This window comes from Notolabrus celidotus, chromosome 9 (genome assembly GCF_009762535.1).
Source record: "Notolabrus celidotus isolate fNotCel1 chromosome 9, fNotCel1.pri, whole genome shotgun sequence".
NCBI classification, from domain to species: Eukaryota; Metazoa; Chordata; class Actinopteri; order Labriformes; family Labridae; genus Notolabrus; species Notolabrus celidotus.
The window spans coordinates 9,965,514-9,979,637 of NC_048280.1; the positions used below are offsets into that span (position 1 = coordinate 9,965,514).

Sequence of the window (14,124 nt, forward strand, 5' to 3'; positions counted from 1 at the left end):
ATAAATGCAGTTATAATATGAAACAAATGTCAAATATATACAGTAAGGTGGGGAGAAGAGGTATTTGGGTTAAGGATATTGCACATTATATGAAAAGTTTTTACATTTCCCGGTATTGCACTTGACATGAATATTATTGCAAATGGCTCATGTAGTTTCCTGTCAAATAATTTTGGTATTCTTAGTTAATTTATATTAATTCCATTTTGGCCTTTAAGTACACTTTGCTGAACTGGTTGAAATTAAATGAATTGAGTAAAATCAATCTAGAAAATTCCCTTTCTTTTTTTTTTTTTACTTTTTTTGCTAGGTGTTTCTTTTGTCCACTGAAGCCTTATGTGGAATAATCACATCAGTTTTGATTCTTTCTACTTTTCACTAGACTTTTACAAAATAGATTTCACGCTCAACCAGAAGTAAGGAAGTTATATGCCGCACACAAAAAATGTTTTTCATATTTGACCACACTAAGTTATCTAATTTGAGTATTGTTTTCACATCACAATATCTCTGTAGAAGGCTGAAAGATTTAAAGTTTAGGACATGACAGATGCTGAACATTTTGTAATGCAAATAAATAGAGCACAATCTCACAGTGTGAGAGCAAACAATGACAAAACATAGATTGACACCCTCCCTCACAATCATACAAGCCGGGATAAAGTCCATCCCATCTGCATCCATTAATGATTAAACTTTACAGAGAATGTATTTTCCTCTCCTGGGAGGTGACTTAAACAGCTGCACTGAATTTACAGCAATCATTTGAGAATCTCATTTGTGACACAAAACAATCAGAGAAAGCTCACCGCCAGGCACCAGGCTCTGCTGAAAGGGAAAGGTCACCTCTTTTTTTGGAACTGACTGATTCAAGGGGGGTAAGAATGATAAAAAAGTTGTTGATTGGGATTCTGTGCGGTGCTGTCATACTGACCGTGGGGATCCTCATTGGTAACTATGGAATCACAAAGAGCAGCAGCCCGGAGCCGTCCTGGTTCCAGGATGTGGCAAAGGATGTGGACGAGAGCTTCATCGAGAAGTTCCTGGCTGAGGTGGACAACATGCAGATTCAGGAGAACCTTAAGTGAGTTGATGAATAATACAACTTTGAGATTGTTGGTCACTACATCACACATTTCATTTAGTTTTTGTTTGAGGTAATTAAGAGTATGAGAACAGGGAAGGGAGAAAAAAATTTAGCCGGGTAGCTTATATGTTTAATTATATCAACAAGTCTTAAAAAGCTGAAGGCTCTTACACAAACTTCCAACAGGAACTGTTTTGCATCATGGTGTTTTTCTACAGTTAGTACTTATATGTTAGTGATATTTCTTAAGCAGAAAAAAAGCATTACCTTGTTACTTTTCTACAGATTCCTATTTTGCTGTTTTGGTGCCTGAAAGTAAAACATCAGAAACAGAATTGCTCAAACTTTTACCCATCATCCTCCTCCTCTCCCACAGAGAGTTAACCAAAGTGCCCCACATGGCCACCTCAGCTGGAGACGAGCAGACGGTGCAGTTTATGCTAGAAAGATGGCAGGACCCAGAATCTGGTTTGGACAAGGCCTGGAGAGAGGACTACATGGTCTACCTGTCCTTCCCAGACCCCAAAAAACCCAATAAGGTCACTGTAGGTCAGTCACACCTTTTATCTCTATTCGGTATGCTTTTAAATGTAATGACCCTGAAAGTAAGGGATGTGCCCAACTAACAGTCCATTATCAAGAATTAAATGACCTCCTGTAGCCAATCAGAATCAAGGATTTGCCCAGACCACTGTTTAAGAAAGCTGATGGATGAGCTTACAAGTAGCAAGCTGATCCAACTAAATCAATTCAGAGACTTTGTGTCAAACCTTGAGGATATCTCAATTCTAACTCACTAACAGAATAGTTACCCTGAGTTTTTATTTCAGTGGACCCGTCTGACACCGTGCTGCACACCGTGAGAGAAAAAGAGAAGAGCTATTACCCGGACCAAAACCATCCTGATGTGGTTCAGCCCTACGCTGCATACTCCCCTGCTGGACAGGCACAGGTAACAAAAACCTCCATCCCTACAGGTCTGAAACACAGGGACTAGATCTAGTAAAGATGTCTGACATGCCCTGTAGGGTCTGTAGTTATGTCAGAGAAAAAGCATCCAGTTTTTCAAAGAGATAAGAAATGTGTGTTACAGTTACTCCTGTTTAAATGAAACATACATAAAATCTGAAAAGTAGGTCACTGACAATATAAAAATCACCTGATTGTCACATCTCAGTGTCACACTGCACAAGCGTACCTGTCACAACCTTTTACACTCCTTCATCAACTTCTTTCCTTGTCTAACAGAGGACAGACACGTGACATGTCTCTGTTATTTAGATTCTAAGATCTGTGCTTGATACACAAGCTATTACTGGTGATGACCTAAGATTCTAAAACTTTAGAAATAGTGTATACTTTAGCTTTAAATGACACTGAAGTTGAATTTTGAGCTCTGATACATCTTTCTGATGAGGTTTTGTTGAAAAAACTCTAAATCTCTGTGACCCTGGCTCCATTATTTCTAGCTGACGTCTTGACTGCTATCTGGTGTTTTGCCTAAACTATCCTAGCTGGCGAATGTTGTTGTTGGATTTATCAGCCTCACATTCTGTGTCAAGGTAACTTTATAACTTACAGCACACTGAAGGTTACATAACTGAGCATGTTACCTTATATAGAGGAACACTATGCTGTTTGACATGTCTGTTCTTTGTGGCCAAGCCTCACACAGTACTTCAGTTTCAGACTTCAGTGTTTCCTGAGTATCTTAACATCCTAGTTTTTTTTCTTCAAAGATACGTCTGTGTGCTTTGCCATCTTGCGATAAACAATCTTGATAAAAGAAAACTTTCAATCATGAGTTAATCTGAATATGAGGAAGTTAAAAGACAATAAAATGTTTGATAGATGACTGGCAGATTATTGATGAAGCTATGACACCATTATATGAAAAATCTTTTCTATGTCTTCATGAACTTACAATACTTCAAGTTATGATGAGTGTGAGACTGTCTATTACTGATACCAGTGAACATTTAAAGGACATAATACAGCTTGTAATTAAAGAGGAGACAGTAACAAGGAAGGAAAGGAAGAGCATTCAAACATTCTTTTGGCGTTATGTTTAAAGTCGTACTATAAAAGCACAGTGAAATGAGTCTGAGAGAGAACCCTGATGATTATTATTAGAGTTGAGAAAGGATATTTAAAAATTAAAATGACTATATTGTGGATATATTATTGAAAAAGCTGTGTATGATACCATACACACAATACTATGGAATAGTGTATGATACCACAGAATACCATATGATACCATACTTTACCTTAAAATACCATACAAAATGTGATACTACACCATACTGGATACATAACGTTATGTTACGTTATATTACATTACTTTACAATAAGTTACGTTACGTTACGTTGCGTTACGTTACGTTACGTTACGTTACGTTACTTTAAGGTTACATTACGCTACTTTACAATAAGTTACTTCACAATAAGTTACGTTACGTTACTTTACGTTACGTCACATTACTTTAAGTTACGTTACTTTAAAGCTGCTGTGAGGAACTTTTGTTTTGTATCGATTCTGGTGCCCCCTTGTGGACAAAGCGATACCTCTTATCTCTTGTCCTATACATGCAAAAGTAGTGTTTTCAACAAAAACCTCGTCCTGTTGTCTTTTAACAGTCAACCTTATCAGGCAATGTGATTATTTTTCATGAAACATTAAAATAAAGGCTGTTTCAGAAGCGAGATGTCCATCATCTGGTCTGGCACCTACCCCCTCAGGGCGGTTTCAGGCATTAAAAATGACAACAGAGAAGGTGTCAGTGTTGTTGCTGATGGTCTTGTTTGCTATTGAAGGTCATGAAGAGGCATCAGTATCATTTTCAGACTGTTTCTCAGCCAGTTCAAAACTCCTCACAGGGCCTTTAAGTTACCTTACTTTACGTTACTGTACGTTACTTTACAATAAGTTACTTTACAGTAAGTTACGTTACATTACTTCATGTTACGTTACATCACATTACTTTAAATTACGTTACGTTACGATAAAATAAATAGTATATGATATAATGTAATATGCTCCAAACCCCCACTATACCATCGGATACAATGCGATATGATTCAATATGTTACAAGACCATATGGTACCGTACAATCATATTCAATCAGATGTGATACAATAGGATATGATATAATACAATCTGATATGGTATGATTCAATTTGTTAAAATTAAATATGATATGATATAACGTTTCCATTACCGTACAATAAGAATCAATACTACTGATTTGATCAATGTGTGCGATCAGTGTTAGCTAATCTCATTCGTTCACATTCACACACCTCTGAACAACAGAGGGAGCAATTCGGGGTTCAGTGTCTTTCTTTCAAGGACACCTCGACATGTGACTGCTGGAGCTGGGATCAAACCGCCAACCTTCTGATTGATAGACGACTGACTCTAACCACTGAGCCACAGCTGCCCCCATAATGTAACCCTCACAATACTTTACCATTTATTGTGATCCTACTTTGAAAACGTTTTTGCTGGTTTTAGGGGAAACTAGTGTTTGCCAACCAGGGGAAAGTAAGTGACTACCAGGAGCTGAATAAAACCCTTGACCTCAGAGGAACCATCGCTATCACCAGATATGGTGGAGCAGGAAGAGCTGCTAAAGTGAGTATGTGCTAATAAGTTGATGGAACCTGGTCTATCCTGTTTTGCTTTTCTTGTCTGATTACTTATTCTACAAAATAGTGGAAACATTTTGTCCAGAAGTGACACAATTATTGTACCAGAAGTGGCAGTTGTAGTGGGGGTTCTTTGCCAAGCGTCATCATCATAGTTATCTTCCCTAATCCTTGAATGCCATCTTTTATTGAGATGGTAAAAGGTGTGGTAAACAAACATGCTATTTATTTGGGGGTTTACAGTAAGCAATACCTAGGCAAGGCTAGTCCTTCCGGGACAATTGTTCTTTTTTACTGCCCATATATCAGCTACTAAAACTATGCAATACCAATAAAATCTAGCTCGTTTTCAATTTAGCGCCAAACATACAGCTATCTCTATACAGCTATACAGTTGCCAGGAAGGAAGTACAAGAAAAACATGACTGTCTACATTAAAACCTGAAAATTATCTTGTTAAAACCTTATTAAAACTGTAGAAAGTAAAGAATAATACAGTCAATAATGTTAAATATACTGCACAATACAGTCTTCTAGTTACTCAATATGGGATTAACATTTACCATAGAAGTTGAGTAAAGGATGCACATTGCTGCCATTTGTACAGCGTACATTTGTACTAACACTATGAAAATATAATTTAACCAAAAATTGCCACGTGTCTTATCCAGGCCATCAATGCAGCACCATTTGGTGTCATTGGTGTGCTCGTCTATACAGACCCTCTTGAGATGAATGATGGTCTCATGTCTGACGCCAATGAGACGTATCCACACTCCTGGTACCTGCCACCCTCCGGTGTGGAGAGAGGTTCCTTTAACACTCACTATGGAGACATGCGCACACCCTATCTTGCTGCTAAAGGTAACAGGTCCACAATGTGCAGCATTGTGTTTAAATTACTCCTGCTGCACTTTGACTCCAGTACTGAGTGGTGACTTTACAACCACTAACTTCAAACACATATAAAAGATGCAAACAGGCAAATGTTTTACATTCTGCTCTAATCTTTAACTCACAGAGGAAACATACAGAATTCCACCTGAGGATATTACGGGGCTCCCTCCCATTCCAATTCAACCAATCGGATTTGAAGATGCCTACATTCTGATCTGGTTTGTGATCAGACATTCATCCTGATACAGCTTAAAATTGATTATATGAATTAGCTCTTCATTGTTGTTTGGATTGGTCCTTTCAGTGAGCTTGGTGGAGAAGCTGCCCCATCCTTGTGGAAAGGAGGATTCAACTGTACCTACAACCTTGGAGGCCCGGGGTTCAGAAATACATCTCCTTTCAACAGCAGGTAGGTTACTGCAAGATGCAGGGGTAAGATTCATTGCAATATGAACTAAAATTATTTTTAAGAAGATATGCATTCATTTTATCCAAGAAAAACCCATTCATAAATGTGGTTACAACAGAGAGGAGTTGAATCAGTCTCTTCCAACCGAGATGGGTCCACCTAATTTGCCGAAATGTTCTATAACTGTATGTTCTATAAAAAAAACACAATAATATTGTCAGAGTCAAACACTAGCACGCTCAAGATCACAGATCAGTAATTTTTCCATTCAAATCCCATAAGATACTAAGGGGTATCAAGGAAAACTCTCAGTATTACAAATTTATTGAAAACATGATGAAACTGCATCTATGTCACATACATCAGTCCTATCTGACTGGACTCTACTCTGCTGTTTGCATCCATCTTCCCCAAATTATAACTAAATATAAGCTTATCTTCATATGAAACCATAGACTGTATAAAATATGGACGTAGTATCTGTGACGTCACCCATCTGTTCCTGAGAGCTGTTTTGAAGCCAATCGACGGCGGCAGCCATATTGAAATGCGGAACTCAACCAGGCAGAGTGAGACTAGTGTGAGCCTCTTAGCCAACAGCTATGTGTTCATGACCGGGAGTCACGTCAATCATGTCCTTATTTGGGCAAAAAATCGTAAACTAAATATCTTCTGAACCGTCGTGATAGAAAAAAAATCAACCCCCGTACAGTGTGTGCCGATACAGAGATTAGCTTTGTAGGGCCAAGCTGTTTCTTGAACCAGCCTGTAAACATGTTTATTAATGCTGCAAATATTGTCGGATTCCCATTCATGTCTATGTGGTTTCCGGTGTTTCTGCAGCAGTGGATTCTCAATGTATTACAGTTTATAACACTTCCGCATGGGTTTCATCGTTTGAGACCGGAGGTTGCCGCTTGTATAAAACATATTTTCTATTAACCTTCTATATATCTATTGCTAAGTTAACTTATTTAAACATAATAGCTCTGTTCCACACTCCTAGAAGTGTTTTCCCATGATTTAGACAGACAGTACATCGCCTCTTACCTTTTTTTTTTCTCACTTTTTCTCTACAGCAGCAATTTTTCTGACATTAAAGCTCCTGTGAGGATTTTTTGGTTGGTCACAAAACAGACTGAAAATAATATTGGTGTCTTTTTATGACCTAAAAAACAAACAAACAATACCATCAATAAAAAGAGTGACTATTTCCATATAGTCATTTTGAATGTGTAAAAACACTGGCAGGGGGTAGGTGCAGACTAAGTGATTAACTGCATGCTGGTGTTACAGCATTTTTCACAGGTTGCACAGCACAAAAATCTCAAAGAGTGACAATTTGGCTGTTAAAAGAGGAAGATGAGATATTTTATGTCAAGAAAAATTAATTTCACAAATACAGGACAAATCAGCAAAGACCACTTTGTTGACAGGGGGCGCCAAAATTGACCCAACATGGAAGTTTCTCACAGGAGCTTTAAGTGGCTTTAAAATGCTTTCAAATACATCATGTTTGAGAGAAAGCAGCAGGATTGCAATGGGAACTCTTTAAGTCACTCTCTTTTTCTTCATAATTCTGAAGCTGTATTTACGTTATAGTGATGTGAGGCTAGACATCCACAACTATGAAGAGGTGAAGAAGTCTGGCAATGTTATGGGCATCATCAGAGGGAGTGTTGAACCAGGTGAGACCTGTCACCAAGTCTAAATCTTCCTTTAGATTTCAGCTTGTATATGTCTTAAGATTACCTTGCTCTGTGTTTGTGCTCAGATCGGTACGTAATCTACGGGAACCACAGGGACAGCTGGGTTCATGGTGCCATTGACCCCAGTAGCGGGACATCGGTCATGCTGGAACTGACACGAGTGCTGGGCCGGATGGTAAAGCAGGGTGAGGAGAGCGATAGCCGAATGAATGACAAATTTTTTTTCCTCCGTTTGCTGGACAAAGAGTTAATACTTATTTCCTTCTATGGCAGGAAAATGGAGGCCTCGCCGGTCAATGATCTTTGGAAGCTGGGGAGCTGAAGAGTTTGGCCTCATTGGGTCTGCAGAATACACAGAGGTGATTTGCTATGAGTCTAAAATTAGACATACATTTATTATAGAACTCTAAACTGGTTCCTTAAAAGCTTTAAATAATAATTACTCTGTTCAACACAAAGTTTCATTCAAACCATTTTTTGTCTGGCTTGATGCACTAGCTGTGGTAGCATTTCAAATAATGCTGGCTCATGTTAGCTTACACATCACTCTGATTTAACGCCTCATTTACTTTTATTACACCTTCTAACTAGTTCTATTGTATCTTTTTGAGAATTTCTCTCGTACTTAAGTAGAAAATAAACTACCTTTATCTTGTCTTTTCCTCAGCAATACTTCACTAAGCTCAGTGAACGCACCATTGCTTACATCAACGTGGATATAGCTGTCTTTGGTAAGAAGTTACACTCTCTCCACCTCTCAGAAATGAATGGAAATGCAATCCAGAGAAGTCACAAAACATCAACATGAAAACATAGATTGATAAATGTTTTAATGACTTTTTAATCAACATTGGTTTGAGATAACAACATACTAACCTGATTATTCTCCGTAGTCTCAACTGGAAATAAAGCTTGAAATGTTTTTTCAGTATTGCTTTTTGGCTAACTTATCACAGAGGACTGCTGTGTCTTGAAAATGTGCTAATTCACAATTCCTGCCCCCTTTAGCCAATGCCACTCTGAGGGCGTCAGGCATGCCATCGGTACAGAATGTCATCTTCCAGGCTGCAAAGCAGGTGAGCTCTTAAAGATAAAAACTGGTGTCAGTTCAGGTGTTTTCCAGATTCTCCATAAGTACTGTGTTGAACCAGCAGGAAATTAAAGCACATATGAAACTGTGCTTGCGCTCTAGGTCAGTGCACCAGGAACCTCCATGTCCGTGTATGACAACTGGATCAAGTATTCCAACCGGACGAGCCCAACACAGGAAGTCATTCCCAGGTTAGGAACAACATCTTTCTTGTTTTCAGTTTCAGGACAGGATTATGATTATGGATTTAAACAATAGAACAAAAAATAAAAATAACCCTGGATCAGATAGAACACAAAGGAAGAGTATGGCCCAATCTATATGTATGGATATGAGATTTTTGATCAATACTGTACATTGTATCATTAAGGATATTAATCTTTTCATATATTAAATATCTGCTGCTTATTTTCTCTATTCTTTATCAGGATAGGATATCTGACAGGAGCAGGAAGTGATTATGCTCCTTTTGTCCATTACCTGGGAATCACATCCATCGACATGTCATACACATATGACAAGGTATGAAAGAAGTCTGCCCTCTTTGCCTCACTGTTTTTGAGTTTTGTCGGATGACATTATGAGAGCTTTATTTAGGAATAGGAAACTCTATTTGGGTGTCATCTCTAATACATTTACATTTTCCACAGACGTATGTAGGCACAAGCACAACACAGTTGTCTGCATGTTGTACAGTGCAGTGGACCTGACATGGAGCCCTTTTTGTTTCATTCTATTTTTTCATCTCCTGGATTTTTTACTCGGTCCAAGACACATTCCTCCCCCCTGAAAATTAGATTTTAACTTAATGTTGTTTCTTCACTGTTTACTTCTAAGCTGTCTCATCATCTGCTCTCATCAAGAGTTCGTGCAGCATAGACTGGATACAAAAAGTAGACCATTGAGTCACATATTGGTTTGTGAATTTCAGTTTTAAACCCTCAGGATTCTCATTTGAAAGTTTTCATCTTGGTACTTTGGAACCATAAATGACCATATATGGACAACAGAGTGGATACACATAGGGATTTAGACCATAAAGTAATTTAGAAAATGTTTACTATGTTCATAAATCAGCTAAGAAGTGAGCCCATGTTCCATATTATATAACATATCACATCACATACAGTGTTGATTTTCTAAACAGCAGAGTCGCCACCTAGTGGCCATTTGAAACACTGCAGGTATCAGACAGGTATCTGTAGTGGCCTAACTTTTGAAACCAAGAGGCCACATCCACTTCCTATACACAGTCTATGGTGAACACTTGTTTGTGGAGCACTCATAACTGAGCTGAACCTGTTTTGTCAGTCATGTCCCTCCCATCATGATATTCCTTTCATCATACAGACTAAGACAAGTGCTCGGATTTACCCTGCTTACCACACAGCATATGACACCTTCGACTACGCCTCGAGGTTCATTGATCCGGGTGAGCAATGCTATCGCTCATGTTTATACACATTGCATCATTTTGTATTGTTTATACTGTAGAAGGCCAATGGAAGAAATTCCAGTCCTTACATGTGGCATCATGGCTTACTGAACACTTTCTCTTTTGTCCCACTATTAAGGAAATTTTGAATATTTTAATATTTTATTTCTCAGCCAAGTGGTTCTTCCAGCAAACTATTTTCCTTATAATTATTCTTGTGCTAAACATCTTATTCTATCACTTTCTCCTCTCAGGGTTCGTCAGTCACCAGGCTGTTGCCAGGACAGCAGGAAACATCCTTATCCGATTGGCTGACAGCCTGTTGGTGCCGTTTAACTGCAGTGACTACTCTGAGGTTCTTAATGTCTACCTCAAACATGCTGTGAACCTGTACAAGACTAAACTGCAAGCTAAAGAAATCTCCATGGGTAAGTAAAGGATTGTTAGTTACTGTATGTCTTTATGTTTTTTTTTATGTGTGCATCAATCCTGTGTCAAAGCTGTTAAACAACTTGACTTGCTCCAGTACTTCTTGATTGTTGGACTGAGTACTGAACATGTTTTTAACTGGCTCCTGAACTGAACCAAATGCTCCTTGTAGCAGGAATACCCTGAAGAGATCATGCTAAAAATATCCCTGGGTTGCACTTAAGAACAGCACAAACAACAGAAGCAGCATCTGTTTTCTTTCGGCAGTCCCACAGGATTAGAGAGGTTGAAATCTTTTACCGGGAGGCCAAACAAATGATTTGTTTTGTTGTTTCAGAACCACTGGAGCAGGCCGTGGCCAACTTTGAGAAAGCAGCATCACATCTGGAGCAGGTGATTCGCAGTTCAGACCTGGCGAAAGAAACGTAAGAACACAAATACACATAAAAAAAAAAACATCCTGCAAACTACAGAGAACTAAAAACCAAAAACACCCACCTCTCTCTTTATCTCTCTTTTCTTTAGACCTCTGAAAGTCAGAAGGATCAACGACCAGCTCATGCTGCTGGACCGAGCTTTTTTAAACCCTCTTGCATTCCCAGATAAATATGCATTCAGGTGAGTGGATGGTACAAGCTTATTGTAAAACAAAAAAGTCTGGAGATACAAAAGATGACCTGAACGACTTGTCAAATCTGATTAAAATTGCCTGTCATTGATATATTCCTCTTCTCTTCCTCTGTGTGATTTACAGGCATGTGATCTGGGCTTCAAGCAGTGCCGGGCAGCCAACCTTCCCCGGTCTGGCTGATGCTTTTGCCAAAGCTGAGTTATCAGGACAACCCAGCGACTGGGCTAAAGTGCACTACCACCTGTCAGTTGTGAGCCAGGCCATTGATGGTGCTGCTTACACACTGGTTGACGTTATATAGATGAAGAGGAGCGAAGAGAAACAGCTTTAACTCAGGGATTGTTTTTTTTGAAACCCAGAGACTTGCAGCCCATGAGGCATCTCAGATGAGATATGATGGGACTATATATGGATGATTTTAAGTGAGAGTGATTATTGAGCCAAGCTCTTTGCCAAACATTAACATGAATGATGTCTTCTATCTTTGTCACAAGCTTAAAATATTTAAATGTGATCATTCTTTCTTATTGAGACGCTCCTTTAAAGATGAACCAAAATCATATCTGCCCCATCACACATTTTACTGCAGATCCACGAGTGGGAGTCTTTTTTACATTCAATGCAGTATAATAAGTATGATGAGTAAATTGTTTACAACTCAAATGTACGTGTTATTGAGTCAGTGTTCATATTTAAATCCATCTCCAGTAAAACCCATGCAGGAATTATTGTGTCATGAAATGTATTTATGAAGGAAAAGATTATTTAGAAAAGCAATGACCCGCTTTAAACCAAAAACTAAATAATGAACTGGAGCTGAATGTGTAAAGTTGTGCCTAAACAATCTTTTTAATGTTGCTGATGCATGTCATTTTATTTCATAGAAAAAGCTGGATAATGTCTGAATATTTCCAGAACATTTTTCCGTTTTCATTGCAGGGATTAAAGTATTCATCAAACCATATTTTTGTATTCTTTGAATCTCAGTACGGAAGCCCGAAGTGGACATGCATCCATATATTTCTATTTTTTACTCAGTTTCGGGCTGATGCATAATTTCCCAGTCATTTACTTTGGAGCTTAACTCAACATATTATTTTGAGATCTTCTGACAACCATTTAACTTAGTGGCTGGAAACCAAAGTCCTACACTCTGCAAGAGCTGAGGCAAGAGTGTGTTGGAGTGTGTTCTGATCTACAGGCATTGAAGGAAAAGGCTGATTTATTAAAGTCAGTATAATCTCAAGGTGCTGTCAGAACTAGCCAATCCAAACAAATATGTTTCTCAAACTGTAACTGTTGTAATTGATTTCTATTGTCTTCTGTGATTGATTATTATACTGGTTTGAAATGTTATGAAATTACATGATCTCTCAGGATCTTGACTTATTTTTCTTGATATCTGAAAATAAAAAGCTTGTTTACCTCTCATAGTTAATTAATTTATCTCATTATCTCCAGATAGAAAGCTTGTTATATTGTGTTAATAGGATTATTTTCTGGCTGGTCACTGTGATAGGTCAAAACATTGCATACTATTATGCCACTGATCACACTAACAAGGTTAGATAAGCCTATTTCTGTTTGTTTTGTGGTTTTGCAGTTCTGACAGTACGGGATATGATCTTCAGGCGTAAGTCAAGATCTCGAGAAAACAAATTAAATCAACTTATCAAGGAAAACTGAGTGAATGAAATGCATGGATGCATGTCCCCATAGGGCTTCCGTACTTCACAGATCAAACAAAACACTTTGCCTTGAGCAAGAATGAGTCATAATCAATGGGTGATTATGACTTGCTAATTATCTGATCAGGACAACCTCTATGCTCTAAAACTTTTTCATCTGACAGGAGCCCTGAGGAGGTGTACAGAGTTTTTAAGTCAAGAAAAATAATTTTACAAAAGACAAAAAAAAAGAATGGTGCATGGTGAGCTCACTTGCAGAGGGGATTTGAAATTTAGTCATTATTAGCAATATGAGAGCTACAAAGAGATTTGATTAACTATGCCCCAAATTTAGGTGTAAAAATGCAATTAAATATCTCACGGTTTAGTCTGCAACATTTCTGAAAACTTAAATGCAGTGTATTAGCCTACATCACACCCTGTTGCAGCCTGCTGCACTCATGCAGGCCCAGCTGTCAAGCTGCAATACTGGCTGCTGCCACTGGGGGTCGGAAAATGCTTTGAGACAATCTTTTGGGCCATGTCAGCATTACAGGGATTAGAAGTTTTGCTGTCACATAAGCCCCTGGCAGTAGAGGATACAAACCAAGTCAAATCCGTCTGCTAAAAAAGGTAATACATTTCCCAGATCCACCTTCAGATAGTTTAATACTGTTCACTCTATAAATAGAATGAATAATATACAAATGTGAAAGGGAGAGGTGGAAAAGAAGACACATAAAAACTATTCTTGGTCCAAGCTTTCCTTCCTGTGCAGTGCAGGCTCTGGTGAAGCCACAGGTCTCTCATGGATCACTGGTTTCTATCCTGGTTTACGTTTATAGAGTTAGTCACACCCTTATGAGCTGCTGCAGAAGCCCAACTTAGTGTGTAAATGAATAACAGCCTGTTTGTGCGGGTTGGTGGATGAGAGAGGTGGATGGGTTCATTTATTTTTAACATTTGTACTCCTTAAAATAAGGGACCCTGCATATACTTACACAGCAAACACTGCCACAAAGATAGGTTACAAAAAGTTACATCTTTCAGCACTGGGAGGTTTGAAATATGCATTTGAGGCAAGATGAGACACCTTGATGATCTCTTAGAGGCAAGCT

General features: G+C 38.4%; 1 protein-coding gene across 1 annotated transcript; it reads left to right on the plus strand.

Annotated features, from left to right (window-relative positions):
• Positions 1-756: 756 nt before the first annotated feature.
• Positions 757-12,303, plus strand: naaladl1 (N-acetylated alpha-linked acidic dipeptidase like 1). The gene is made up of 19 exons (XM_034691116.1): positions 757-1,084; positions 1,464-1,636; positions 1,918-2,039; positions 4,606-4,725; positions 5,411-5,603; positions 5,761-5,854; positions 5,941-6,045; positions 7,648-7,733; positions 7,820-7,939; positions 8,028-8,113; positions 8,422-8,485; positions 8,763-8,830; positions 8,947-9,035; positions 9,273-9,366; positions 10,195-10,276; positions 10,534-10,707; positions 11,046-11,133; positions 11,234-11,326; positions 11,463-12,303. The coding sequence occupies exons 1-19, from the start codon at positions 885-887 to the stop codon at positions 11,638-11,640; spliced, it is 2,229 nt and encodes a 742-aa protein (XP_034547007.1). The 5' UTR covers positions 757-884; the 3' UTR covers positions 11,641-12,303.
• Positions 12,304-14,124: the final 1,821 nt, after the last annotated feature.

Bases quoted from the DNA above. Each gene is read 5' to 3' on its own strand.
- naaladl1 (XM_034691116.1), top strand. From the start codon at position 885: ATGATAAAAAAGTTGTTGATTGGGATTCTGTGCGGTGCTGTCATACTG. The intron at 1,085-1,463 runs GTGAGTTGATGA...CCTCTCCCACAG, and splicing joins CAGATTCAGGAGAACCTTAA to AGAGTTAACCAAAGTGCCCC. The intron at 6,046-7,647 runs GTAGGTTACTGC...TTTACGTTATAG, and splicing joins ACATCTCCTTTCAACAGCAG to TGATGTGAGGCTAGACATCC.